The following is a 27803-nucleotide window of genomic DNA, read 5'->3' as shown; positions in this document are numbered from 1 at the left end:
TTAATTTATGAAAATTTAGAAAAAAAAATTTGGCCTCGCATAGTTTTGCCTCTCTTTCCTCTGCAAACGGATGTGAGTTCAATCAAAACAATCTCACGTGTCACTTTGACGTTTCAAATGACGTACATCCAACGGCAAATATAATATGAGGGAAGGATTGATGCAAATTATGCCGAAAAATCGCATGCATGGTTCATATCAGTTCAGTGCTGTGCTGGCGTCGTATTTTTTTCCGTGATAATCGTACCGAAATTGAGAAATACAGATAAAATTTATTTGCTAGTCTTTCCTAAAAATTCATCGTGATATACAAACAGTGAGGAAAACGATAGAAGTAATACATCAATGGCAAACGTGTGACCTGATAGCGTCCTACAAAAAGTAAAGGAAAAAAAAGTTCACTAAAAACATTTTCGTTCTACATTTGCAAGGACTGTTTCGTTGCTTCCGGTCAAGGCATAAACTAAATTTAGGTAGTTAAGACATAATAACTATCGCCATTCGTGGTGTGGTGATGGTGGCAATTCAACAGTGAAAACCGGCATCGTATTATAAAACAAAAATTCGATCGCGAAAAACTGAAAAACCAGACCAGTAACTTAGTTAAGAAAGGTCCGAAACTATGACTTTTCTGTACGATCCTGAAGCTGGAAGCTACTTGGTGTATGTAAGTGCAGCATTTATACTGATTTACCTTTGTACCCTAATCTCCATCCTTTTTCGTTTTTGTTTTTTATATCATGCCAAGTGTTGAGGGTTTTCCTATTTCGAGACGTGTACCTAGTACGTCATAAAAATAAAAACCAGCACAGTGGGGTTTCGGTTGGGTTTTCAGTACTTTAGCTACACGATGAATTATGGTTTTTTGTTTCTGTAATGTTTCCTTTTCTTTTATTTGCTTTTTTCCCCCCGTTCGCAAAGTGACTGTTCCCGTACGAACTGCACCACGTCCGTTTTCGGTGCGTGCAATTGTATCTGTGTCCGGTGTGCGCGTTCAATTAATATCCATTTTTACGTGTTATATCTGGCTCTGTTTGGGTATGGCTACGTGTTTGTGCGTTTGATTTGTGTGGTTCGTAAACATTGTCCAAACGTCGGTACATCTGCTAAGCACGAGCGCTGCAAAACACTGGACGGTGAAACGGTTGTATGAAAGTGTGTAGGCGGACCTACATCCGGCCATCGTAAACTACACACAGCTGGTGGATCAACTCGCCTAAAGCTAGTGAGGAGTAATCGACATAGACAACCCCTGTCATCGGGTCTTATCAGCACTTGGGGCGGGTTGTCGCACGCTTTGCGTGCGATAAGAAAAACCCCGCAAAGGTTTCGATCCCTATTTGCGAGCATAACCCACGGTCGTTCGAAACCCATCGGAAGCAGTAACCCCCGAGCAAACCAAGGTGATGCAGAGCATCGTTCATCCGTAACCGCACACCGTTCTAAACATCCTTCCGTGTGGTGTGTGTCCTGCATGTCCTGTTCATTTTGTACGCAGAACTTCCCACACTAAATTGGTTTATCATCGTGACATGTCTTACACCGAGCTGGAGAGTGGCTATCAGGGCCTGAAGCAAGCGTCTTCCGGCGATGGTATTGTCAGCGCCTTACAGACACCCGCTGGACGGCCCGGATTCTACGTTGGCGATGAGGTGAGTGCAGTTATCATCGCTGCTTTCATTCATTTCTAGTCTGCACCCCCCGGGGAACGATGTGAAGAAGCCAAGGATATATGCCCAAAACGAAACAAACAAAAAATCATATTGAAATTACATAACACGAGTGCGCTTCTCCCTCGCGGTGTTAATGCGTCTTTGAAGGAGCTGTTGTATACGTAAGCATATCATAAATGTTCGTACTGTGCGCGATATAAAACGGAGCTAGCTCTTTCTACCATCGTTCGAAGATTGTACTGTCGCTCTCCCTGTTATTCTTTGGGTAGATTTGTTGTTTTTTTTTCTTTGGATAGTTAGTGTTCGTTTGTAGCGAATGCACTGCCCCATGCACATGCACCGATGCAACACGATAGTCTCTCAAAATGAGGAACAGCGCGTGCACGACTAGTAATCAAACTCCACTAAGAACTCGTGATTTACGATCCAGGGTTAAATTATTAACTTCTACCTCACACACTGGTTTCGGTTTGAGTCTTTAATATAATTGCTCATTTTAATAAACAAAAAAACATTGTTTTCATTCCTTTCAACGGTGTATACATTTCATGTCTTCATCCAGAATGTGCTCGTTAAATTCTAAATTCACTCGTTTCACCTGTTTAAATGCATGTACTTAATGCATATTATTCTAATTACATTGGTGTCTCCGTAGTTTAATGATTTTGTTTCTACCTAACCATCGGTGGGTGATTTTGTAAAGTAACTAAACGAAGATCGACGAATCGATTTTCACACATTTATTGACTACGAGTTAAAGCATTAAAGACGAGGGAAAAACAAAACCACTGCCCACCCAAGGGTTCTTTCTTTGGGAGGGGTGCAAACGGTGGACTAACCAAAGAGTAAAGGGGGTTGGATTATGTCACGTAGCCAAACGTGAAGACACCACAACCCCAGCGTTAATGAGAGGGATGATGTTCTCGCAGGAGAGAGAAGAAAGCTGACAGAGCACGCGCTTCATGGTAATGGTATCTTCGGCCACGCTTAAAGCGCGCATTTTCAGTTCACTGTCTATCTTCCGCAGTGCCATTACGGCCGGGCATTTTTATACGCGCGCTGCGCGTACGAGCATATAATATTCGTGACGAATTTAGTTTCCCCCGTGCGTTTCACCGTCGCAGTGTTTTTGTTTACCATTCTAGGTTCGATTGAATAAAGCGACGAGAGCGAGATGCGTGTTTTTGGAGCATGGTTTTTGTAACCGTTTTGATTTATATGAATGTTTAATGTTTAATGAATGTGTCGTCTGTTTGGTTGTGTAAAAAACTGTTCGCGATTTAAAATAAAGTGTTATAGTTTGCCTGCTGCAACAATGTGTAGTGTTTTGTGACGGGAAAAAAGTACAATATACGATCATTCGATTCTTCTGTTATATTCCTTCACATTGTGTGAAAATAAAAAATCAAAAATAAATTCTGCTGCTTGCAGCACATACTCTCATAAAACGGTTTAATAAAACCTCCTGCAACTGTTTGCATCTTAATCCTCCAGCAAAACTACAAAAACAAAACGCACCAGAAGTGGAAATACGTAAATAAAACAGCCTGGGACACAGAGTTTCCCACAGTTCTACGGTTACTACTCCGCTTCATGGGAAAATACCCATTAGCTTGATAGTAACTGTATCCTGTAATGTGAAACACCACATAACAAAAAAAAAGAACTTCACCCGAACAAATAAATCACGTGAATAAGGGGGCCGACATATAAAGTTGTGTGTATGTTTTGCCAGGGCGCGTTGTTTCTCAATTTTGCTGATCATATGATAAACATATCCCGATAAGAGTGGTCTGGGTGGCGCAGGCTGGATGTTACAACAATTATACGCAGGTTTCACGTTGTCTTTGTGGGCTGCTTGGCGATAGCCTTGCCATTCTATGACATTGCACACGACTAAGCTAAACCTTCGAAAAGGCGGATGAGGGGGAGGTGGGAGCCCAAGCCCCCCAAGCAGCCCGTTGTGATGTATTACTAAACTTCTCCACTTAGCGGTAACATGCAAAGAGTGTTAAGAGTACCCGGCTGACATGATCGTGACAATGCGATTCAAGTGCCACGTGTCGTGGTTGAAAATATCAATTCGATAATTCCATTATCGAAACCAATCCCCGGAGGGAATTGGTCCGGAGTTGGCGCGTGAACGGGGATTGGAGGAGTTCCCTTTGCATTTTGTCGTTGTTGCGGTGTGTGAATGGCACACTTTGGATGTTATCAGCAGCGCCCGTACGTCACACAAATGGCAAATGTAAACGCTGATAAAAATAATATGGGTCGGTCCGTATAGCATTGCCAGTAAGGCACGGTTTTAGTAACACGCCCGGTTTGAGTTGAAATCTCAACTTGATCGGGAGTGACTTAACAAGGTAACAATTTAAGCGAGAAGTCATATAAAATCTACCGAGACAGACATTTTCCCATGTGTATGAACATGTCTTTATAGCCGTTCTTATCTGGATACATATTACAATATCATTCCACCTTTTTAGTACGACACACCGTATTTAGCATCTTCTAGTTAACGTCGTTATTTACGGCATGTCATGTTTTAGAGTGGAATTCCGAATGCTTCCAACAGTAAGACAGTAGCTGTACGTCGTAACGGCACGAATTTCATTCTTCCCCATTGAAGCCGGTTTACTAAACGTTATCGCTTCACCTTTTGCTTTAATGGAGAGCGAATTGGATCGTCGTAAATTCGGCTAAACGAACCCTGAACCCCCTCTCTCCCCCCCCCCCCGGCCCCCCCCCCCCCCCCCCCCACAACCAAGCAATTGGTAAGAGAGGTTTGGAGGGAAATGACCCAAGGTCTGATTGAAGGTTTTTTTTTCGAAACTGTCCTCTAGAGATGGCAGGGGAATTTATTTTGCTTGTCTAGAGATTGTCACTAAATGTTTACAGTAGGAGCCGCCGCCGCCACTATCTACTGAGTGTGGGTTCTGTCATTCTATTTTGACGGGACTTTAATATACATTCATCTTCCGTTTGCCGGTTTGACGTATTTTGCTAGATGGTATTGAATTTGGTTAGTTTTTTTTTGTGTGTGCGTGTTGTTTTCAAGGTTTCGCCTTTTAAACATGGTGTTTGTTGGTTTGGTTAATACCAACCACACTGTACAGCGATGCTATATTGTTCATTCAAATGAGCTCATTTGAAACACAAATTAGTTTCAAACAATAAACAAACTAATTCTACTAAAACAATAAAAAACAACATTAAGTATCGTGCTATAATATTAACGAGCCAGGATTATAGCTCCTTTTTTGTAACGTCAGCAAAGCGTACTTCACTTTACTTACAACTGTCAAGATTCACAGGAGATAAGTAGCATCAAACAGCCGTCGGACATATTTGTTTTTTTTTTCTTCTTTCCTGGGATAGATTTGTACGCAAATGAAATAAGATGAATTTATCAGTAACCGACGCAAATACCCTTTTTTAAAGGCAATTGAACCATCGAACCATCGGTACAACACGGTTTAAGACGCAAAATATGTAACCCCTTTGCGCGTTTGCGTTCCATTCAACATGCAAACATCGGTTTCGTTTATTTTTGTGTTCCCGTAGCGTAGTTGGCGTTGGGGTTTTATAGTTCGTCGCTTAACACACAAGTCAGTTTTTTTTGGGGGGGTATTTGTTTTATTTCATATTTGAAAATATGTAAACCTGCATGGAGGAAGCAGTATGAAGTTAAACAGCACGACCGTATGTGCATCCATGGGTTGAATGTGATTTTAACTGATGCGCGTGATGCAACTGCGCAAGGAATAGTCGATCGATTCGGCGTAATTTTTGTTTTTTGTTTCTTCAATTTCTTCTCCCCCCGGCCGTTTAAATAAACGAACCAGCAGAGTGTGCGTGTACCGATGCCGGCATTAATTGACATTGGTAATATTGGATTGCCACCCGCTGGAGTGGACGTCGTGTACTTGAACCGACGATAGAATCTAATTATAATCAAAAGAACCTTCCCTTTCCCCCTAGATTCCTCTAGACCAATTACAAAAAAACGCTCGGTTGCAGTTGTGGGTTTTGCTAGTAACGAGTTGGAAATTAAGTATTTTGAGCGGTTGTGACTTGTGAGGTTTTTTTGCTGTTGTTGTTTGTTTGCCTACTTTCAGCAGTGCGTAAGTTGAGGAGGTAACTCAATCATGTGTTCGAACAGTACTTCTACACGAGCATTTATTTTAAAACCATACGAACACTATTGAACCATTGACCAATTATGGTCATTTTCTAAAGAACACGTAATGTTTTTGCAAAACTGTTTCGCTATATATTCGTTTGGCGGCGCCGCTCTGGTACACATACAGTGCTCTCTGGTTGTTGCTGAGGATCACATTTCACTTTATCAAGTCAATCTATTTGTCGAAAAAATAGTCATTTAGTGACAACAGAGCATGGCATTGTAAATGTTTAAATGTGAAGGTAATAACTCCATGGAGCGAGAGGAAACGACCCGTAACGCAGATATTTAAATGTGAAGGCAATTGTTCCTCACTAGAAATTCATCTTATCAGCGGAAAGACCCATTTAAGATAATTTGCAAAGATATGTTGTGATCATCTTGACCTTCAACAAATGATTGTTAAGACCTTGGATATGTATTGAAATGACGAAATTTAAATTTGCAACAAATGATGCTCGTGGAAACGATGATAATAATGGTATGGTGATATGCTCCAATACTTCAGGACGCAATTTCCAGGATGTGTAGTTTTGTAATTTGTCAAAGAATAAAACTCATAATGAACAACAGTGTTATTGTGCGTTGTAACAGTGAAACAATAATTTGCACTTTGTAAAGCGAATTGTGCGGATAAAATCAGAAGCCAAGGTGTATATACTACGTGTCAAGGAAGAGGAGAAATCAACGATCAACCATCTATCATCCTTCTCAACGATCAATAATTACAATGGAATGGTCGTGGTTGCGCGATTGGTGGCGTATGGCCAAGTTTCGCCGTGGTGATCGTACAAATCCAGCAATCCAGCATCACCGAAGACGTGGTAGTGGTAATGTGACGGCTCCCGCCTTTACGGATAGCATTCCTGGAGATGCTGCTGCAGGAACCACAGAACAGCTAGTGGGCGAAGGTGAACCAACACAGCCCGTACGGTTTTTCGTCGATCGTCTCGATTACCCAGAGGATGGTGATGGGGAGGAACAGATGATCGTAGACGAGGATGATGAAGATCCAGACAGAATACCGTACTCGGATACAGAGCTGGACCGGCAGGCGTATTCCGACTCCGAGGCGATATACGATCATCTGTACTGTGACTGTGAACAATGTTCGATGATGAATGTACGATTGAGTTCTGACCCATATCAGTATATCCGTTCTATTTTGTTTAGTTTGCCAGTTTTTATATCTTCCCCTATCAGACCCTCCATATCAGACTTCACATATAATCTCGATCTCCTTTCAAGCTACTTTCTCCAGCACTTGTCGATGTGTTGTCGCACTCATTTTACACCATCCAATAAAACCAGCATGGTGGCTTTTGGAGCTTTACAAACCATCGTTTATTATCTTTCGCATGCGCGCGCACCCTTTTTCCTTTCAGGGTGATCTTGATCCGACCGATGGGCTCGATTCGGACGACTCATCCACATCCGGCAAGCAAGTCGTGGTGGCAGTTTGCGCCATGTCCAAGAAGTCACAGTCAAAACCGATGAAAGAAATATTGACGCGGTTGCAGGAGTTCGAATTCATCCGCATGGTGGTAATCGGGGAAGATATCATACTGAGCGAACCGGTGGATCGGTGGCCATTGTGCGACTGTCTTATCTCATTCCACTCCAAGGGGTTCCCGCTCGAGAAGGCGATCCAGTATGCGCAGCTGCGGCAACCGTACGTCATCAACAACCTGCACATGCAGTTCGATATCCAGGTATGTCCAGGTCAGCTCTCTAGGTTGTAGTCGCTAGTGTTATCTACGATGCTTTATCATGTATCTCATTACACCAGAGATCATCGCCGTGTGTGTAACATGTGTGTATATGTGTCTGTGTATCAGGGAAATACGGTGTGGGCAGTTGTCTATCGGTATATACAACTGGAAACAAAACAAACTAAACAATGGAAATGGTATTAATAATTACTTTGATCATACGCAGTGTTTAGAGCTTAGAAGCAGTAACAGGGTTTCGAAACTAAGTCATTTAAAATTTGTAAACATTGCTGCCCCTCACTGATTCTGTATATTGAATCCCTTTTTTTTCTTTCCTCTCTTCCGGTGGATGCCGAAATGACTGGCCGAAATAAAAAATGGCGTGGTGTGATGAATAACACCACCAATGTCAGGAGGTAAAGCGGGGGGGCGAGAGGAAACCAACGCAAACACTCCATCCAACTCCATCCCCCGAAAAACCCCGATTTCCCACCTGCCTGGTCCTCGTTGTTTTTTTTTGGTCTTCTTTCGGCCACTTTCTTCCGGATGTCCGCCATTGAAACCGACGCGTACGCTTTCTTGATATCTTTCGGATACCTTTTGGACAAATGAACAAACGCGGATATATCGGTCTATCTGACGACAAGCTGCAGTTTTTCTTTCATCTAGTGGTGACTCTTTAATGAAGCTAGAAAACATATGATTCAAAGGAAGGAAAAGACCAAGATTAATAGGATTTCTATTGCCAGGAGATACATGTTAGTAAAAACTTTACTTTTTTCCAAATATGGAAAAAATGCATCGTAAGTTTATTGCAGGAAATATTTTGATATTGTAAGCTATTTTTTTAATATCTATTGATTATGTATACAATATTTAGGAACAATTTGTAGATTTTTCTAAAATATTTATCGTTTAATGTCCACAACACACTCATAGGATCGCAGACGAGTCTATGCTATCTTGGAGAAGGAGGGTATCGAAATTCCACGCTACGCTGTTCTGGATCGAGATTCACCGGATCCAAAACGTAAATATATACATTTGCTTGATTTGAATACGGAAGTGATATGATTTATCTCTCATTTTTTTTCCAGAGCATGAGCTGGTGGAATCGGAAGATCATGTGGAGGTGAATGGGATTGTGTTTAACAAACCATTTGTAGAAAAGCCGGTCTCCGCCGAAGATCACAACATATACATCTACTATCCAACGTCAGCTGGCGGTGGCAGCCAACGTTTGTTTCGCAAGATTGGTAGTCGAAGTAGCGTGTACTCGCCGGAATCACGCGTACGGAAGACGGGTTCGTTTATCTATGAAGATTTTATGCCCACGGATGGGACGGATGTAAAGGTGTATACGGTCGGGCCGGACTATGCGCATGCGGAAGCCCGCAAAAGCCCTGCCTTGGATGGTAAAGTTGAACGAGACAGCGATGGTAAAGAGATACGCTATCCAGTGATACTGAGCAACGCGGAGAAGTTGATTTCACGTAAAGTGTGCCTTGCCTTCAAGCAAACAGTGTGTGGATTTGATCTGTTGCGCGCGAACGGCAAATCGTTCGTGTGTGACGTCAATGGGTTTAGCTTCGTAAAGAATTCGAACAAGTACTATGACGATTGTGCAAAGATACTAGGCAACATGATATTGCGTGAGCTGGCACCACAGCTCCATATACCTTGGTCGGTGCCATTTCAGCTGGACGATCCACCGATCGTACCGACAACGTTCGGCAAGATGATGGAGTTACGGTGCGTTACCGCCGTCATCCGACATGGTGACCGGACACCGAAGCAAAAGATGAAGGTCGAGGTACGGCATCAGAAATTTTTCGAAATCTTCGAAAAGTACGACGGATATCGGTACGGACATATTAAGCTGAAGCGCCCGAAGCAACTCCAAGAAATACTAGACATTGCCCGTTCGCTCCTGGCAGAAATACAGACTAAAGCGGCTGATTCGGAGATAGAAGAGAAGCAGAGTAAACTGGAGCAACTGAAAAGCGTACTGGAGATGTATGTAAATTGTCACATTGCCAGCGTACTACGTGTTTGTTTGACGTTCTTTTCCAATTTCAGGTACGGCCATTTTTCCGGCATCAACCGAAAGGTGCAGATGAAATATCAACCCAAGGGTCGACCAAGAGGATCAAGCTCAGACGATGGTAAACACGATTGCAGCACCTTTGTTTTTGTGTGTATGTTCATTTGTTTTCTAACACTTGTGTTATTTGTTACATATCATTTCCTTAGTTACATGATTATTGCACTCGTGTTCCATACACGTTAGGTATGGCTTACCTGTTTTTCTTTTCTTTAGTTTAATGTCTCTACCTCATGAATTGTTTGTATTTATATTTGCTTTCCTTTTCTGTTTTGTTTTCCTCTCACTAGCTGATGCACCGAAGGAACCATCGTTGGTTCTCATACTCAAATGGGGTGGTGAGCTTACGCCTGCGGGGCGTATTCAGGCGGAAGAATTGGGCCGTATTTTTCGTTGTATGTACCCTGGAGGTCAGAGCCGTCAACCGGGCGTTGGTGAGGGTCCCGGCGCTCAGGGTCTCGGTTTGTTGCGGCTACACTCCACCTTTCGACACGACCTAAAAATATACGCATCCGACGAAGGTCGTGTGCAAATGACGGCTGCCGCCTTTGCCAAAGGTCTACTGGCACTCGAAGGAGAGCTAACACCTATACTAGTGCAGATGGTGAAAAGTGCCAACACGAACGGGCTTCTAGACAACGATTGTGATTCGAGCAAGTACCAGAACATGGCAAAGTCTCGCCTGCATGAGCTAATGCAAATCGATCGGGAGTTTACAGCCGAGGATCGGGCAGCGATCAATCCGGGCAATGCGATCAGCATCAATCTGGCGATGAATTTTGTCAAAAACCCTGTGCAATGTTGCGCACAGGTACACTCGCTGATTCGATCACTAATGGCCGTGGTTGCGGTCAAGCGGGATGATCCGAAAACGCGCGACGCAGTTCTTTACCATGGTGAAACATGGGAGCTAATGGGAAGACGATGGGGCAAGATAGAGAAAGATTTCTGCACCAAAAACAAAAACTACGACATTTCCAAGATACCGGACATCTACGACTGCATCAAGTACGATCTGCAGCACAACCAGCACACGTTGCAGTTTGATCTTGCCGAAGAATTGTACATTTCGGCCAAATATCTGGCCGATATTGTCATCCCACAGGAGTATGGTCTAACAATGCACGAGAAACTGACGATTGGGCAAGGAATTTGTACGCCTTTGTTGAAGAAAATACGGGCAGATCTGCAACGAAATATTGAGGAACTTGGTGGCGAAGAAAGTGTCAATCGACTGAACCCACGCTACAGCCACGGAGTGTCCAGCCCCGGACGGCATGTGCGAACGCGACTGTACTTCACAAGCGAGAGTCATGTACACTCGTTGCTAACCGTACTGCGACACGGTGGTCTGCTGAATGTCCTGACTGATGAACAATGGCGCCGCGCGATGGAATACGTATCCATGGTATCGGAGCTAAACTACATGTCGCAGATTGTGATCATGCTTTATGAGGATCCTATGAAGGATCCTAGTTCTGAGGAACGGTTTCACGTTGAACTCCACTTCAGTCCGGGTGTCAACTGCTGTGTACAGAAAAATCTCCCACCCGGTCCCGGCTTTCGCCCGCATAGCCGAAACGATTCTGTGACATCCAAAAATGCGGTAAGTTATTGCCGCGCTAGGTTTCCATTGTTTGTCGAAGAATGTGCGATATGGACGCTTCAATCAATTTATCAATGAAGAATGATGATGAAGAACTCCATTGAAGTTGGTTCGAAAACTACGTAATGATTCGATTGATGGCCTTTTAGAATCAGGGTAGGAGTCATGTATCTTTTCTAGAATTCCGGAAAATATTTTATCGATGTCGGTAGTTTGAAGTTTACTTCTTGGTCTTTAATTCCAAAAATTGTTTTTTTTCTGAACTGTTCGAATATCTAGAGTGGTGATGAAGATACAACATCAAGAATCGAAGAAGAAAACGACACTGAAGAGGAAAACTCGTTTTCACACAACTCTTCTTTGCAACATACACCTTCAAAGACGCTGGCCCGTGCTGACACAGTAAGTAATACTTTGGGCGGTTGTATATCCTAACCTCAACTGTTTCAATTGAAACCTTTGCTGTATTTTGTATTACTTCCTCATCCCACAGGACATTGACAATATTGTGGCCGGTGCTGCTTCTGCTGTAGTGAAAGAGCGTCGAATGAAGAAAATCAAATCGTCATCACCAATACCGATTGGTTCGTGCCATACCGTATCCGGACATGAGGCGATGGATTTGGCAAAACGTCTCAGCGAAGAGCTGGCTGTGCAGCAGCAACAACAGCAACAGCAACAACAGCAGCAACAGCACCATCTAACGGGTTCGTTCGGTTGTGGCAATGCGAAAGACATCACACGCCCGCTCAGTCCAGATTCTGAGCCGCGGGCCCGGTCCTTCGAACATCAACAGCAACACCATCACAGTCATCAGCACCATCACCATCATGGCAAAATGCACCATCACCGTTCAAAGGGAAAAGGAGGTAAAAAGCAAATAATGATTAACAGTGCACGTTGCCGTATTTTGTTTCGTCCGACTATTTAAACACAATACTCCCACTAATTATGGGTGAATAAGTAATGCGCACTAATAACATGAAAGTTTTCGGCGGCGGATTAACAGCACGTCGAGGAGTACCTGTTTCGTTAGCTGCTGTTAATTCGCCGCCTCACCTGATTATCGTGACTTAGAAATTTATCCTCGTACTCGCTGATGCGAACGATTTTTTTTCCATCAATCTGTGATCTTTTCCATGTATTTTTAATAAAGTTTTTGAGTTTACACGGTATCGTCACACTGGATCGTCTTTTAGCAAACAGATCTTGTGTTGAGAGAAGCCGATAGAGTATTTTCATATGATATGTACAACGCTCTGTTTTACTGCATAAACCTGGAGCTGAGCTTGAGCGACTCTCAACGTTTTCACTATTTTTGACTACAGAACCGTACAGATCTTGCGAAGTAAAGAGTTTTTGTTTGAGCTGCGCTTAAGCATCTCAGAAACGAAGTCACAGGGTGGTCCGAGCCGTACTCAAGATGTTGTTGCTGGAATGTTTTTTTAGAGATTTTGATTCCTAAGGAATTCTTTCGTCTCTTTAATAGTATTCAAGACGTGTCTGATGATACTATTATTATCTGTTTTGGGCCCTAGCGATGGTTTACTTATTCTGAGGAATTATGAGAGGTAGCTGATAAAACTGCTAATGGTAGATGGACCAGATATCAATAGAGAGACGAAATGCACCGAAGAACGCTTGCAGGTGTCTAGCGATCGCGTCCATTCATGGACTTTTTATACATCTTGTGATGCTAGGATTTTGTGATCCTTATTTGATACTCGAAACGACACATAGGTGTCATTAGTATTCCTCTCCTTTTAACCCGGTTGTGCGTGTTGCCTATGATCCAGGCGCTTCGTCCTTTCCAATATTGCAGATATTGCATACATATGACGCAATTGATGTTGAGAGAGACGAAAGAGACTAATCAAAGTCTCTCAAAACTTACAAACAACAACAACAATTGATGTTGACGTTGATTCGCAAGATAAAATACTCGTGGTGACGAGATCTTGTGTTCTTTCAAGGATTCTCGAAATTTGCTTTCTTCCTTACTGCGTTACTGTGTCTCAAACAGATTCATTCTTGACAGTTAGGTAGCTAGTAATATTGGAGAATCTTGTGTGACATAGCTCAAATGATGACAGGTGTCACTTAACAAACTTCAACCGTATTTACTAAACTTCGTCGTTACTGTTGTGCCGTTCACTTATACTTACACAATACTTCGTTGGTGCTTTGTTAACTAAATATTAGTCAATACGTAACGCACACTACTAACATGAGAGACATCGGATGCTGTCAGTTCCCAGACAACAACACGTGACGAACTGACTGCGTACTTTGACAAGCCGTACAAAAGTACAATAATGGATTTTGTTACTATTTTTCTTTTCTTTTTTTTATTCTCGTGCTACATTGCAAACCGTCAAACACAACTACAAATGAACGTAACGAACGTCACAGTTTTGAACATGACCACATCGCGGGGATCGGCGGAACGTTGCAAGGCAAAAGATTTGCATGAACCAGGTAATGTGATCTTGTTTTATTTATTTTTTTATTTGTCATGTCTAATCTCCTACGGTCCAATATCCAATATTTTGTTTTCTTGGCGTATCTCTCTACTCTCGACTGTAGAAATTTGCTTTTTTTCATTTATATTATGGAATATGCTAAACAAATTTGTTAGACAAGTTTCTAATGAATTTGAGCAAGAAAGTCGGGAATGTAAATGAGATCGAATAGATAACTTGTGATACGTTGTAAATAGTTTTTTTTTAATTTGTATATTTTTGTATGTTTGGTATTTACAGAATTTACGATTTTATCTGACAAAGTCCGAGCTATTTGTGGAGGAGAATGACTCCTTCTTCGGCAAATTTTAGTTCTATTTGTACAGCATTCAAAAATGGCGTCAGACTTTGACAGCTAAACTCGTAAACTCTGCATTATACACGAACATGATGAAATAATAGAATCTAGACGCGTTTGACGTCTTTAAAAATTAAATTGAAGTTAGTAATTTTTGTTTATACATCACTTGTGTCCGTCCGTTACTATTCGGGAATCGAGTATAGCAGATCAATTCGTTTGTAGAACGAATAAAGTACATTGAGGTGAACAAACTACTCCCTGGCCCATTTGTTTTACAGAATAAATTAATATCGAAACGGCGTGTACCTTATAGAGCATTATTTGTAGAGTTTTGTGAGATTTTTTTACGGACCTATTGATCTGACTGTACCGATTGTTGGCGTTGTTAGTTGAGGATGGATTTGACGGTGTGCAGGTCTATTTATAGTGTTTGTCCAGTAATACTATCACTTAATCTAAAGTGCCCTTTTCTGTCTGCATTCTGCTTCCGTTTTGTATGTAACTTTTTGTTTTTAATTCTCGGAAGAACGGCATTTGTATGTGCACTACTCATTTATATTAAAAAAAGGGGTTGTCTTTTAAACATATTATGTAAAATAAGAAAAGTGAACTTAACTGACACGTTTTTTTTTTCAATACACACCCTTGTTAAGGTGTTATTTTCAAATTCTACACTTCGCTCTATTTTGTGCGATAGCAACGATCTCTTATATATTATGCAATAATTGAACATAATTTTCATAATATTTTTTTGTGATAATTTATCTACTGTTTTGCATTTGCTATTGATCACGATTATCTGATCATGCATTATATATCAAAACATCGTTATCATTTTAATGCAAATCAACTCATCGCTGTTTCGTTTACAACTAATCATATTAAAAATAATTTTACTAAATCACGCTATGTTTGTTGCTCTCTTTTTATTGTTTAGCATAGTACCTAGGGGGTTACTTACATAGTACCATTATTATTTTCATACGTTTGTTTTTTTTTAGCGATAATGATTATATATGTAATTGCGTTCAGTATTTTATTTGTTCGCTGAAAAGTGAGAAATTCGTTCAGTGTTAACAATAATATTCTATTCTAGATGTTAGCGAGCTTAATAGTGTTATGAATAATGTGTGACATCATTTAATTTTGCGACTGTGTTTCGTGATCGCTAGTTTTTTTGGATTTTCCGTTGTTGTTGTATACGTTACTGGATTTACGAATTTATCTGAATTGCAAAGCCATTTGCTGAATTCTATACAAGTTGTCGCACCCAACGCACTCTGGATGTTCGCATGCAAGAATGGATTCTCTTTGAAGCGTTCTCGACCAACACATTGAACGGTTTACAAAATGTATGAGTCCAGATCTATCATGCCACGGAGCTCAGATTTGTACCAGAATTCAGAACTTTGCCCAGTTAAACTCGTAAACGCTTTACATCGAGACGTGTAATAATACAACTGCCCCTGGGCCGGCCGTCATTTGTGAATAAATAAAAAAAACAAAATTTGTATGTAGCATTTTTTTGTCTATAATGCCCTGCTTTCTGTCATGTACTAATTTTTTTCATCGTAGCCATTCGGATTGTTGTTAGTCTCTGTTGCTTAAGCACGAAAACGGGGTACTATGTTTATAATTTGGTATAAAAGTTGTCTACTCTAAACACCTGTACCTTTTTTTCGTTTTGTGGCTATTAGTTTCACATCTACCTTTTTGTTTTGTTTTTGTTTCTGGTTTGTTAAAATATAAGTATCCAACACTAATATGCTACATTCCCGCTAATCAACTTGCGTTCGACAGAATTACGGCAATAGTACATAATATTAGCAGTGGTCAATAACCGATGGTGTTACAGTACAGTACAAAAGCATGCTGGGCTTCCATACAGATCGCGGTAATAAATCGATAACTAATGTAAATGAATTATTAATAACTCATCTGGCCAGCAATTGATCCGTGTCCTCGGTTGGTTGGCTACCGGCGCTAGCTCGAGTTTTTTTTTTCTTTCCTCCTTTCCATTCAACATCCTTCTATGTGAAAAACAAAGATGGCGACGTAATCACTTCCACCCGACACCCACAACCCCTCCTCCTCCCTTACATTCCCCTTGTTCTGTGTTTGGCTTTTAAGGAACAGCAACATTTGGCTTTCGATAAGCATGACTGACTCTAGATGTGGAACAGATTGAAACGTGTTCGAACCCAAAATGATATTTTAATAAAGTTGTTCATCTTTAAAAGAAAACTACCCATCTGGCCACATTGCCATGATGGGGAAATGAGGATCTGCTTTTTCGATCGTTCCTTATCGAGAGTCGATTAACCACATTTGCTCATCCATTCTTATGCTTTATTATAGTAAATATCATTCCAAACTGTTTCTGATACACTGCATCAAACTTCCTATGATGTGTATCGTTGTGCAAATTGAACTTTTGTTACTCATAACTATTTTTAACAGTTAAAAACCTCAGTTCTTTCATGTGGATATACTGTATGGGCCATAAAGAATGCGAAAATCTTCACACTGCTTTATATGATCTTATTCTCATGGTACTCGGATGAGGCTTCGTCTTTTTGAATAACGTCCTGGTGGTGCTCATCGAAGTTCCCTTTGATCCAAGGTCTTCTCCTTCAAAATTCCCAGATAGACATGGGTATTCATCTTCAGAGCAACTCCTGAGGAATGTTTACTGATAAACTTTACCTTCTCTGGAATATCCTCCAGGATAAACCTGTCGCAGAATCGATGGTGAATAGTTTAGAGATCAAGACGGTCGGGTGCATCTTCAAGAACACATCCTACAAGATCTTCGATCGTACCAGTCCCAGTGCTTTGAGGCGGTCCGTTATTACATGGCGTTATACTGGACTTTGAGTTTAAGTCTTCTTTGAGCAATCATTGCACCGACATTTGAGAGATATTGGCATCTTTTGCCGGATGGATCGTTTCGAATTTCGCTTTCCTATTTCTATCACGGATCTAATCACCCATGAAGGGTGAGCCGACCGTGTGGACGTCCACTTCCTGGCTTCCAGAGACTTTGTCCATCGAGGAGGATCTCCACAGTCTCCACAATTTGTTTTGCAGATTTGTTAAGATCCTCTACATCAGCTTGGATCCTAGAGATTACACAAATGTCCGCATTAAAAGGAAAATATGGCTTCTATATACCCAAGAACACACTTTGAAAAAAAATCGCATTTTTTTATGGTCCATACTGTATACTTAAAAGTATGATAGGATACTCATCATAGAAATGGTCCATTCAAGATGGCCGCATTGCGGAATTATCTATTATGTGTCCTCATTTTGTCACATTTTTTAAAGACATAATAATTCATTCTTTTTATTAAGCTTTTAAATTTAAAATGTTTAATTAATTTTTTATAAGCTTCGTTTTTTTAAAGTTGTGAACCAACTTACAACATGTATTCTGCATGTTTACGGTGACATGCTGTGACAAACATGACATGCCAAGAAAACAGTCCAACATTATATTGTTTTCTTTGGTGTTCTGTATTATTTGCTTTTTTATTACAAAGCATCCTCATTGCTTAATCAATTGCATCTACATAAATTTTCTTCTTTTAATATCGTTTTTGTTGTTGTTGATGACAAATTTGCTTTAGCCATTCTCTAATTTCTTTGTCGTTTTTCTTTTCTTTTCCCTTTCCTGGTCTTCTCTTTTTTTTATTCGGATTCACGCCTATGCTCCATCGAACAATATACGTACACTTTGTTGACTTAGCGCAATTTTTTTGGTGTCTTTCCTTATTTCGTCTCATTAAAATTGCTCCATCGTCTCTACTGTTCTCTGATGTTGGTTTTGCCACACTACGATGGTCGCAACCATCTCTTTAATATGGTAACTGTATATTTGCAACATTTTGAACTGTTACTGATGCGTGCCTGATGTGTGAAAATTTGTTTGTTTGAATTTATTTCTTAATCATTTTATTTGTTTATTAACTGTTTTTTTCTTTACGTAATATTTTACGCTGCTCAATTGGCTATAAACGGCGCGGTCGAACAAACTTGTTCGATATCACTCCGTTTACACATAATCAAAAAAATGTGTTTTCCCCCGGCCCGAAACTTGCAATGTGGATTTTATTAACATATTTGATTTCTGCTTTACGGATTTGGTTTACCATTTTCTAACACGTTCGTTTTTCTTTTCCTTTCCGTTTTCTACTTTACTGTCCACTCACTCACAAAAATAAAAAAAAAAAACATAATTCACCTTCGTACAACCCTCATGGAATGTGGCCGTGCACTTTGCATTTTGCCGTGTTTGCCGTGTGTATGTTGTGTGTTGGCGTGGTCTATTCTATTTGTTTGGTTTGAATGCTATCTCAATGGGAATGGATTTTTTTTTTGTTTTTTTTTGCGAGACATGTTGTTTTTAATCCTTCTACTGCCAATGAGCGAATTGTTATATATTTTTCTCTTATTTTTTTTTTGGTTGCGTTTATTATAATTTACGCGCTAATGTTTACCATTTACCATCTTAATACATAAAAATGTGAAAACTTTTGTGTTTTTGTGTTTTTTTAAATATATTTATATGCTACGAACTATCCATTTGAATTCACGCATATTGGCTAATCGTGCCTACTGCTTGTGCCGACGTGCCGCCGTGTGTGCGTGTTAATGTTTCGATGTGTATTTGGTGTGATTTCCGACATTCGATTTTCTTTGCTGTGTACTATTGGAATAAAATAAACGCTACCAATTACTAAAACAAAAACATGTAAACATTCACTACGTTTGTATGTTTCTATCTATCATGCTGTATTACGCCATTTTCTTTTTTGGCGTATCTTCTCACTCTTTCGTGATTCTTGGGAGTTGGATGATTTTTTTATATAACTGCTTCTCAATGTTTACCTTTCCCATTATTGTGTTTTTTCCCCATTTTTCCATTCCATTCCTCATGTGGACCTTCATTTTAACGCTTTGGTTCAACCGTAAATATGTAATATATGCATTGAAACATTGCTCAGACCTTCAGAGCGAAGGATACGAACGATGCGACGTTTGTGAGTCATTCACATTGGAATCTCAGGGATCTTTCGTTAAAGCAGATCTGACGTTTTCGGCGTTGCCATCTTTACAAGCTCAGGAAGAGGGCGTAAATTCTTCATCTGCACCATTATGCGATGATGCGGACGTGCAGAAATGGCCTACTGAAGTAAACATAGCAATGAAAGAGGAGAATATTGATGTTAGCTCAAAGCAAAGTACCCGACCCAGCTTGTACATTGGTCCACCAGAATCTTCCTACAGTTTGGATTCGATCAATGAATTTACACCGAATCTCGACGATCAGGAACTCTACGTGTCGTCGTTTTCCGAATCGGAGGACGAAAACGATACTGATGCTAGCGATTCAGAACCCTCAAGGTACTACAGTGCACTCGGTCAGCATGACTCCGAACTAGAGAGTGCCGTCAGTCATCACTATCTGCGACGCTCCCTCTCATATACCTTCTCAAACGATCCAGACCGCTACCACACGAATGTGGACGAGAATTGTTGGCCGTGTGGAAGGAAAATGTCTTCAGCAGAGCTGAATGAACACCGTACTATGTCACTGATGACACGCAGTTTCGACGAACTGCTGATGGATGCGAACGATAGATACTGTGCAGGTCATACAAACTGTTCCTGCAGATACTGCTGGGCGTCTCAAATGCCACGGTTTGCTTTGCACACGTACGATGTAAATGAAGTGAACGTTAGCGGACGTCAAAGTCGATCGTTGAGTCCTCCGTACCCTAGTGTGAGACGTTTCCGGTGTAACACTACCGCCGGGGTATCGCAGCCAGACGCATCTCACCCGTCAACGCTCCAGGTACCGGGTGGGAATAAAGTCATACGGCACGATTTAAGTGATCATGGGCGCTTAAGGCTCGTACGTTACCCAGTACGTGCGATGACGCGTTTCGCTAGCGATCCATCGCTACCGTTAGGTATCGCCTGGACCGAAGCGTCTAATACATTGGAAAAAGGAATAAGCTTTAGACCTCATTTTGGTACGGCAAAAGCAGCGGATCATTTGGTGGACTTAGCGAACCAGCTTGTGTTTGTGACGCTCACCACACCACCACCAGACGACGACGATAGTGAGCCACTTCTGAAGCAACTCTTCAATACTGGTGGTACGGCACAGACACGATCGTTTGATTGTGATTACGAGGCGGAAAGAATACAGTCCACGCTCATCGAAATCCTGCCCTCGTTTGGTTCGAACTACGGTCGTTCGCACTGTGCTGGTAAAGACGGCAACGACGAACAATGTCAAACTGCTTACAATTTTTCAACCCGTACTCATCACGACGCCATCCATCGTTCATGCGGTGGTAGCGCTAATCCATCAAGCGAACACGATGGAAGTGTTCCTGCGTCCATATGCTCTTGTCCCCATACTTCATCTAATGCTCCGTTGCCTCTGTCGCCATCTAATCAAGCACCATCTACCCAAGTCGTCCCATCCAATATTGCCATGTTGCCCCGTAGTAGTGTCGAGACTCATCAAAATTTGGAAAACATTATGACCGCCATTACAAATCCTCGTACCGCTTCCCTATCTACCACTACCAGTAATAACCGTACGCAATCTGCTGATGTAGATTGTACATCAACCACTTTAATTACTAATGCTACTATTACTACTACGACTTCTTTTCCTACCACTGTGGCTACGTCTACTTCCGTCACCACTACTGACACCACCGTTTGTTCTGCCGTTGCTATTTCTTGCGCTACATCTGTGGCTGACACAAGTAACATCTTTTCGACTTGTTCTTCTTCTGTTCATACCACCAACATGACTACCTCGTCCGCTATTGGTTCACTAACCATGCCGTCGCTGGTCCCTGTCGTTACCGAACGCAAAAAACCTCACTGTCCTACCAAACTGTTCGTCAAATCGTATACCATAGACGGTAGCAGTGGTGCTGGTTACGGTTCGATGATGGCTAGCGCTATCTCCGCTACAACCACTACAACCATAACGACGACGACGACGGTGTCCGGGGCAGGCGAGACAGCAACAGCAGCAGAACCCAACGAAGATACAGCCACTAATATCACCAGCACAGGCAGCACCATCACCGGCAGCTGTCTGTACTGCTGTGCCGGTGGTACGGCCACCGTTTCTAGGCTGGCAGGACCGGGCGCACTGTCGCATGGTTCCGGCTCCTTATCGTCCTGTTGCTGCTGCTGTTGCTGCTGCTGCTCGACACCCTCGTCGTCAGCGGGAGGGCTCGCCGGGACCGGTGTCGGAGGGCCTACGGGAACATCGAATGCTACGACGGTCCGACGCCAGCGGCACAGCATTGCCGGCCAGATGAGCTACTTTAAAATGTTAGGTACCTTCAGTAAAAAGATGGCGACCAGCACAAACAGTCTGTTCAGTACCGCGGTTATCAGCGGCAGCTCGTCCGCCCCAAACTTGCGCGATATGATACCAAGCACCGCATCACCGTCAGGTAAGGCAGTCATGCGTCGTGTCGTGTCGTTTGCATTCTTCTTTGCCAAGCAAATTGTTCATGGTAAGATGGAATTGAGCCACAACACGGCTAGCCTGAGTCCCGGATAAACAATAGTCTGAAGTACTTTGGAAACTGTGTAACGTTTGCGGTTTCAATTTCAAGTTACACATGAACAATTTGCTGTGTGACCGTCACGGCGGCTGTATCCCCAGATCAAGCTGTGACTAAAACGCTCCTTTTTGCATGCTCTATGGGGTGTCAGGACGTTTGTTTGAGAACGTTTTGCGTCAACTCCTTGGTGAATCCAGGTGTCGAAAACGACCAGTTGCAGAACTGTCACCCTAGAACTACTTATTTGTAGTATTTCCAATAAATGTTCCAATTTCTTGGATACTGATTGGTTATTCTTGGAATCTTTGACTATACAATTGACAAAAAACATTTGAAGAAAACTTCATGATATCTTCATCTTGGTGACGATATCTTCTTCTTGGTGATTCTTCTTATTTTTACCACGTAGCCGGATAGTCAGTTCTTGCTAAGGGAGAACTATCCATAAAAAAACTTGAAAAAACGAGTTCGTTTGAGAAACGAGTAAACCAAACAGCAAGAGCACAACACGAGCAAGTCTAGGGCGGACTCTAGGGTTACAACTGGTGTACAGTCCTTAACGGAAGGCAATCTTTGTTTTGTAGCTCATGTATTAATTTAAATTTCGAATTTCAAACTCAAATTTCCTCGAGAAGGTTTCGGTGGCGTACCACCAATACGCCCGTTGGAAACATTACACAACGCGCTTTCGCTCAAACAACTGGATGCGTTTCTGGAGCGTATGACAATTGGGCCACTGTTTAAAACACCCGCATCCTCACCGCCACCGAAACATCCCCTGATGAATGCAGCGACGGCATCTACATTAGCCAACGTCGGATCCAAAAGTCCACTGTCGGTGGTGAATCGTGAGAACTTCCCGGAGGGTGTCACCATACTAGCGCAACCATCCTCAATCGCTCCACTAACGGGCGGTGTGGAGGAAAAAAGCACCGGCCGTGTAGGAAGCCGGGACTTTGCTCCGTTCGCATCGGTTGGTCATCAGGGAGCGGCGACATCAACCGGTGGAATAGCAGGAATGCCTGGTGCCGGGACTACGTCTAATAATGGTGCTAATGTTACAGGAGCGCAGCAGAGTAAGTTGTAACGATGTTAACAAAAACAAGCAAGATTCACGACAGACCCGAAGGATATACTGAATATTCACACAGTGTGCAGTTTAGAATAGTTGCTTTCTTTGTTCGTTTACGTTCTTTTTATTAAGGTTTCTCAAGCATAAATAGTTATGCATTTCGTTAATGCATCAATGCTACAATGATTGAAGAAATTTAAACTTGGAAATTGAATATTCGTGATCGTTGCAGGCAAAAGGTTTTGTTTTAAAAAAAAACAACAAAGTTTTATTTTATGTTTTCTCTCATATATTTTCTGACATATCCGACATTTATAGTCTGATGTATACGATATTTACCAAATTGAAACACTTTACTTATCCGTCCAAAAATGATTGATATTTAGGTTTATTTCGTATATTTTTAGATACCATATTTAGGGATACAAAACGTATATTACAAACCAACAGAGAGCTTGAATCAGCATAAAACAAGGTTGTTAAAAAAGGGCTATTGAATTGTAAAGAAAAAACTATGTAAGAGATGAGATTTTTGTTTGTTTAGGCTAGAGATATTAGGGGCTATCACGTACAGCAGCTTAAATTTCTTGGTCCATTTTGTGCTTGAAGTTTTCACTACGCTGTCACGAATGAGTTAAAGCAAGCTGGTGTTAGTGAACGGCTACTTGGTGCAAACACAAACGCAAGAAATTAAGCGTTATCGTTCGCTTAGTGTGTGTGGAAACGACGAACCGTCTTCTTAGTAGCTTAGTATGTTTTAGTGTACTTGGTGTTGTGCAATATTTTAAGTGCCTGAGTGTAGTCAATGAATAAGTTAGTGAGACCCAATTTTTGTAAAATACATTTTAAACAAACGTTTTTTTTTTGGCAATTCGATAATATTTCCAAAATTCAATTTAATTTACCACTAACGTGTGATTGTGATACAAAAATCGCGCTTAATGTGATTAGCCCCTATTAGATATTTCAGGTACGATCATTGTCAAATCGGATTTAGTCACTATTTTGTACTAATTTAAAAACCATAGGAAAACAAATTTGTGATAAAAGTTGTGAATGATCTAATGCTTTCTAATGTGAGTTGCTCAAGAAGCGGTATCATGTAAACAAAATTATAAAACTGCTAAAACGTTACTACTACTATGACACTTTCTGTGCTTCTATGGACGAGAAGCTTAGTATAATTTAGTACAATTGTAAAACAAAAGCAACGATACGTTTAGGTTTGTTACGTAACGTTACGTTACGTTACGATACGTTTATTCTATTATAGTTTGAGATTCTTTTTTATCAATTTGTGAACGTTGCAGTAGCAAAAACAAATGATTTCGTACGATTTATCATATTTAGCAAGTAAACATATTTTAAATCATAAAAAACTCATCAAGCCAAATGAGCACTTGTTTTTTTAAGTTTAAACCAACGATTCAGGTATGATTTTCTAATCGTTACGAAGGGTTTTTGTTTTCGATTGTATGCCTTTTTCTGTTTCATTGTTTAGTGGTGTGTAATCTATAAATTATAATTATCATGTTCAACGCTTAACTTTCAAAATCCTGCATTCATTTTGTTTCTGCAAATTCTGTTTTGAACAATCCTAAGTGAAGCTAACACACTTAATACAATAGAAAATTGTATGTCACATAAATCATGCGCATGATTGGGTCAGTGACTGTAACATTCAAAACGCCGCTCTAACCTTATTAACATGCTCTAATCCGTACGTATCTATTTTATGCACGTCTGCTTCTGCACGGTTGTATAATGCAATGCTTGGATCACGGGATCCGCCTGCAGGTTGGAGTGACCATTCGAGCAGTATGACCAGTAGCATCAGTGCACTGTCGAGCGGTGGTCCTTCCTCGCCTAACTACTCCGAGGTTTATTCGCGCGGTTGCCCGAGCAGTGACATGTCCGCAAGCATTACAAGCAGTACCGATGGGTAAGCGTTCAAACTCCAGCAAAGTGCACTTGAATACTATACTTTCTCCTAAAACCTCAACACGAGAAATGTTTACGTTGTACGCGTTTTTATCTATTCGTTGTGTCGTTATTTAATTTGGTTTTTCATGTGTTACTCATCGGGCTGGAAAAGAAAATGGGATTCCTAACGTTCATCATTTTTGTGTACATAGACTAACCAAGGATTGAAACGATGAAACGATGTTCATGATTTCCTTTGGCCTTACTTGTTGTTGTGCACTAATTAGCAGCCTGGCGGCCATTGTTGGTGGCGGTACTAGTGAGCAGCTAGTAGCACTGCCGCAGCTGTTCACTCATCCACAACCATCCGCCGCATCCGGTGCGCGGATGTCACCGAAGCATCCGCATATGGATCTAGCCACGGTTGAATCGTTCGGTAAGTGCGGAGAGGAAGAAGCGAGACATCAAGATGAACAACATCTTGCTTGCTCTGGTGACACTGTTGTTACGGCGGTGCGCCGTGACGGATCGCTGGAAACTGCCTCTGCTGTTGATGCGTATCTTCGGCGCAGCTCCACCATGGACATTAGTGGAGATTTAACACCGGTTAGCGGATGCTCTGATTGGGAAAGCAACACAAACGATGCAACGAAAGGTTCAACAAAAAACTATGATTTGGTAAGTAATATTAAGGGATGTTATAGAAATTGAAATTTGTAGAAAATCAAATCGCATCAATCGGTTCATTTTTCTGGATGTAATGAAGTTGGTAAGGTCTCCATGGATTATGAGGATTGAAATCTAATATAATCATGAGGGCTCAAAAATCGGCGGATGGATCATGATTAATATCCAAAATCTTAAATACCTTGAAGTCTTCGCAAAACTTCATGTAAGATGCGTAAATTTGAAAGCGAATTAATTTCAACGATAATTTCAAGATCTATCTAACTTAAGGTTAGTTCTTGCCAATACGAATGATCTGTTATTATGCTTTTGCAGACGACGGCAAACACGACCGAGGAAGATGATGAAGATGCAACAATCTCCACCGACACGTGCTTGAGTGTTGGTGAGCAGGAACAGCAGCAATGGCCGTTGAAGACAACCCTGGATTTGAATTCCGCTCCATCCGCCATTGACATTGTGCCGAGTAGTAGCTCTTGTATAACCGGTACAGTTCCTGCTTCGTTCCCCTTCAGTGAACAGGTGCTCGGTAGAGGTGAATCACTAGACAGCGGTGGTAAGGTGGATAACCGTGTGCGTGGTAGTCGCATCCAGCGGCAGATCAGTCTGTATGAAAAGGAAAGCCGAACAGTGGAGGCAAAGTACACGCCAAAAGCGCATGAGTGGTGTGGTGAAGGGCATAAGGTTGAAGGATCAGCGTGTGCAGTACAACTGGGTCGTCAACATCAATATCCATACAACCAGCAACACCATCCGCAGATGCTGCAGACATTGCACATGTCGTTTGATGAGTTGCGCAAAGAGATGCCTAACAATGAACGAAGCACGGATCGTCACCAAGAACAACTTCCGCATGTCCGCTCGACTGAAGAACCGAACAAAAGTTTCCTGAAAAGCTTAGCGTCCGTAACAGGCTCACAGCAACGAACACTAACCTCCACAGTACAGGATGTTGCTGGATCGACATCACTCTCGATTCACACACCCGGTGCATTGGTTATCCGCGAAGGTTATATCGAACCACCGAGATTGACCCGCGTCACAAAGAGCTTCCACGGCAAAACAGATCACCAAAAGCTTAGTATCGAACTGCAACAGGACGCGAGCAGATCTTCCACTGATGGGGGTGGAGGACTTCGACGGGTAAGTGATAGTCCTGTTGTGGAAACCAATCGGCACAGTAAAAGTGCACTTCGCCAGCAGCACTCCAGCGCCGGTATCAGCAGCAGTCAGGGACGCTTCACGACATCGATCGTACAAGAATCGGAACAGTTGAACACGGTTGATGAAGTGCAAGCTTCCAGCCAGAAACAGGAACACGTGCCGAACCCTTCGTTAGCTAAATAACTACAACCTTGAAAACGTAAACGCTGTGTGGAACTGGCTGTGCTTTCGATGCTGTATAATTTATGTTAATCCGTTGTTGTTGGTCTTCAAAAAGTATGCATAAACAGGTAGTTCTAGGTAACAAATCCAAATTTGTTCGAGTCTATAGATACTAGCATCAGAAGCATTTGCTTCATGTTTAAATTATAAACTCCAAGAATTTGAATTAGCAAAAACATAGCGTTAGCTATGTACCACAAAGTGCTCTAGCCTCACACAAGACCTTCCGGAATATCTGCTTGAAACTATCCGTAGCAGGGTAGTAGCTCAGAGTAGCATTTTAGTGCTACCAATACTGTTGTACGTGTTAATGAATAAATTATTATAATAAACGTAGGGGGAATGAATGCAATAAAGCTAAACTATAAAAGAAAACCTTCCCGTTTTTGTGTTAAAACAATACAATAGTGTATTTTGTTTAATGCTTTATGTTAATTTTGTACATGTTTTAAAAATTAGTAATTCAAACTATAGTTATATGTAGTATATAGGTTATAACCAAAACCCGACAGCGCCATCTATGTGTCATTCTTCTCATTCACATTTAGCGCCACCTGTTGTATAATTATTTTGCGCTGTGGTACACCGTTTGGTTCTTTGATTTTTAGTTTAAGTTTAGTTTAAGGACATATTAAGTTTTTTAACTTAAATAGTTTTAATATTTTTTATTTTATTCACCACTCGGTGCTTTATTTTTTTTTTTTGGGTTTTTTTTCTGTTTTCAATCGGCGGGTTTCCTATGCTGTAAAAAATTAACATTGTGCTTTTAATTAAATTAAACTAAGATATGTCTTGTTTTTTTTACTGTTGTGCATTTATTTTTATTCACATGATAAATTTAGTACGTGTACAACGTTTTTTTTTCTTCTATGCTGATTTTCTTCACCCTGGTACATTCAAAAAATCTAGCATGATGTGATGTGAAATAAATGCTGCAATCATCATGTAAATTATTTCGTTACAATGAACTTTAGATACCTTTGCTACAGGTAATAAATTGGTGTGTAAGCTACGATTG

At 41.3% G+C, this 27803-nt stretch overlaps 1 protein-coding gene across 14 annotated transcripts; it reads left to right on the top strand.

The window, feature by feature from the left end:
- Nucleotides 1-97: 97 nt before the first annotated feature.
- On the top strand, nt 98-27160 carry LOC125772277 (inositol hexakisphosphate and diphosphoinositol-pentakisphosphate kinase). 14 transcript variants are annotated; one of them, XM_049443863.1, is made up of 15 exons: nt 98-381; nt 6368-6982; nt 7245-7571; nt 8511-8601; nt 8669-9587; nt 9651-9769; nt 9966-11281; nt 11561-11683; nt 11775-12150; nt 13694-13759; nt 19114-21603; nt 22353-22793; nt 24587-24731; nt 25000-25390; nt 25715-27160. In XM_049443863.1, the coding sequence occupies exons 2-15, from the start codon at nt 6590-6592 to the stop codon at nt 26744-26746; spliced, it is 8229 nt and encodes a 2742-aa protein (XP_049299820.1). In that variant the 5' UTR covers nt 98-381; nt 6368-6589; the 3' UTR covers nt 26747-27160. The 14 variants fall into 14 exon arrangements, with proteins under 14 accessions (XP_049299820.1, XP_049299784.1, XP_049299852.1 ...); XM_049443827.1 differs by having other exon boundaries at nt 98-667; XM_049443895.1 differs by lacking the exon at nt 6368-6982 and adding an exon at nt 922-1652 and having other exon boundaries at nt 98-667.
- Nucleotides 27161-27803: the final 643 nt, after the last annotated feature.

The sequence above is a fragment of the Anopheles funestus genome, chromosome X (assembly GCF_943734845.2).
Source record: "Anopheles funestus chromosome X, idAnoFuneDA-416_04, whole genome shotgun sequence".
In the NCBI taxonomy this organism is placed as follows: Eukaryota; Metazoa; Arthropoda; class Insecta; order Diptera; family Culicidae; genus Anopheles; species Anopheles funestus.
This window is presented reverse-complemented; position numbering and strand designations above follow the sequence as displayed.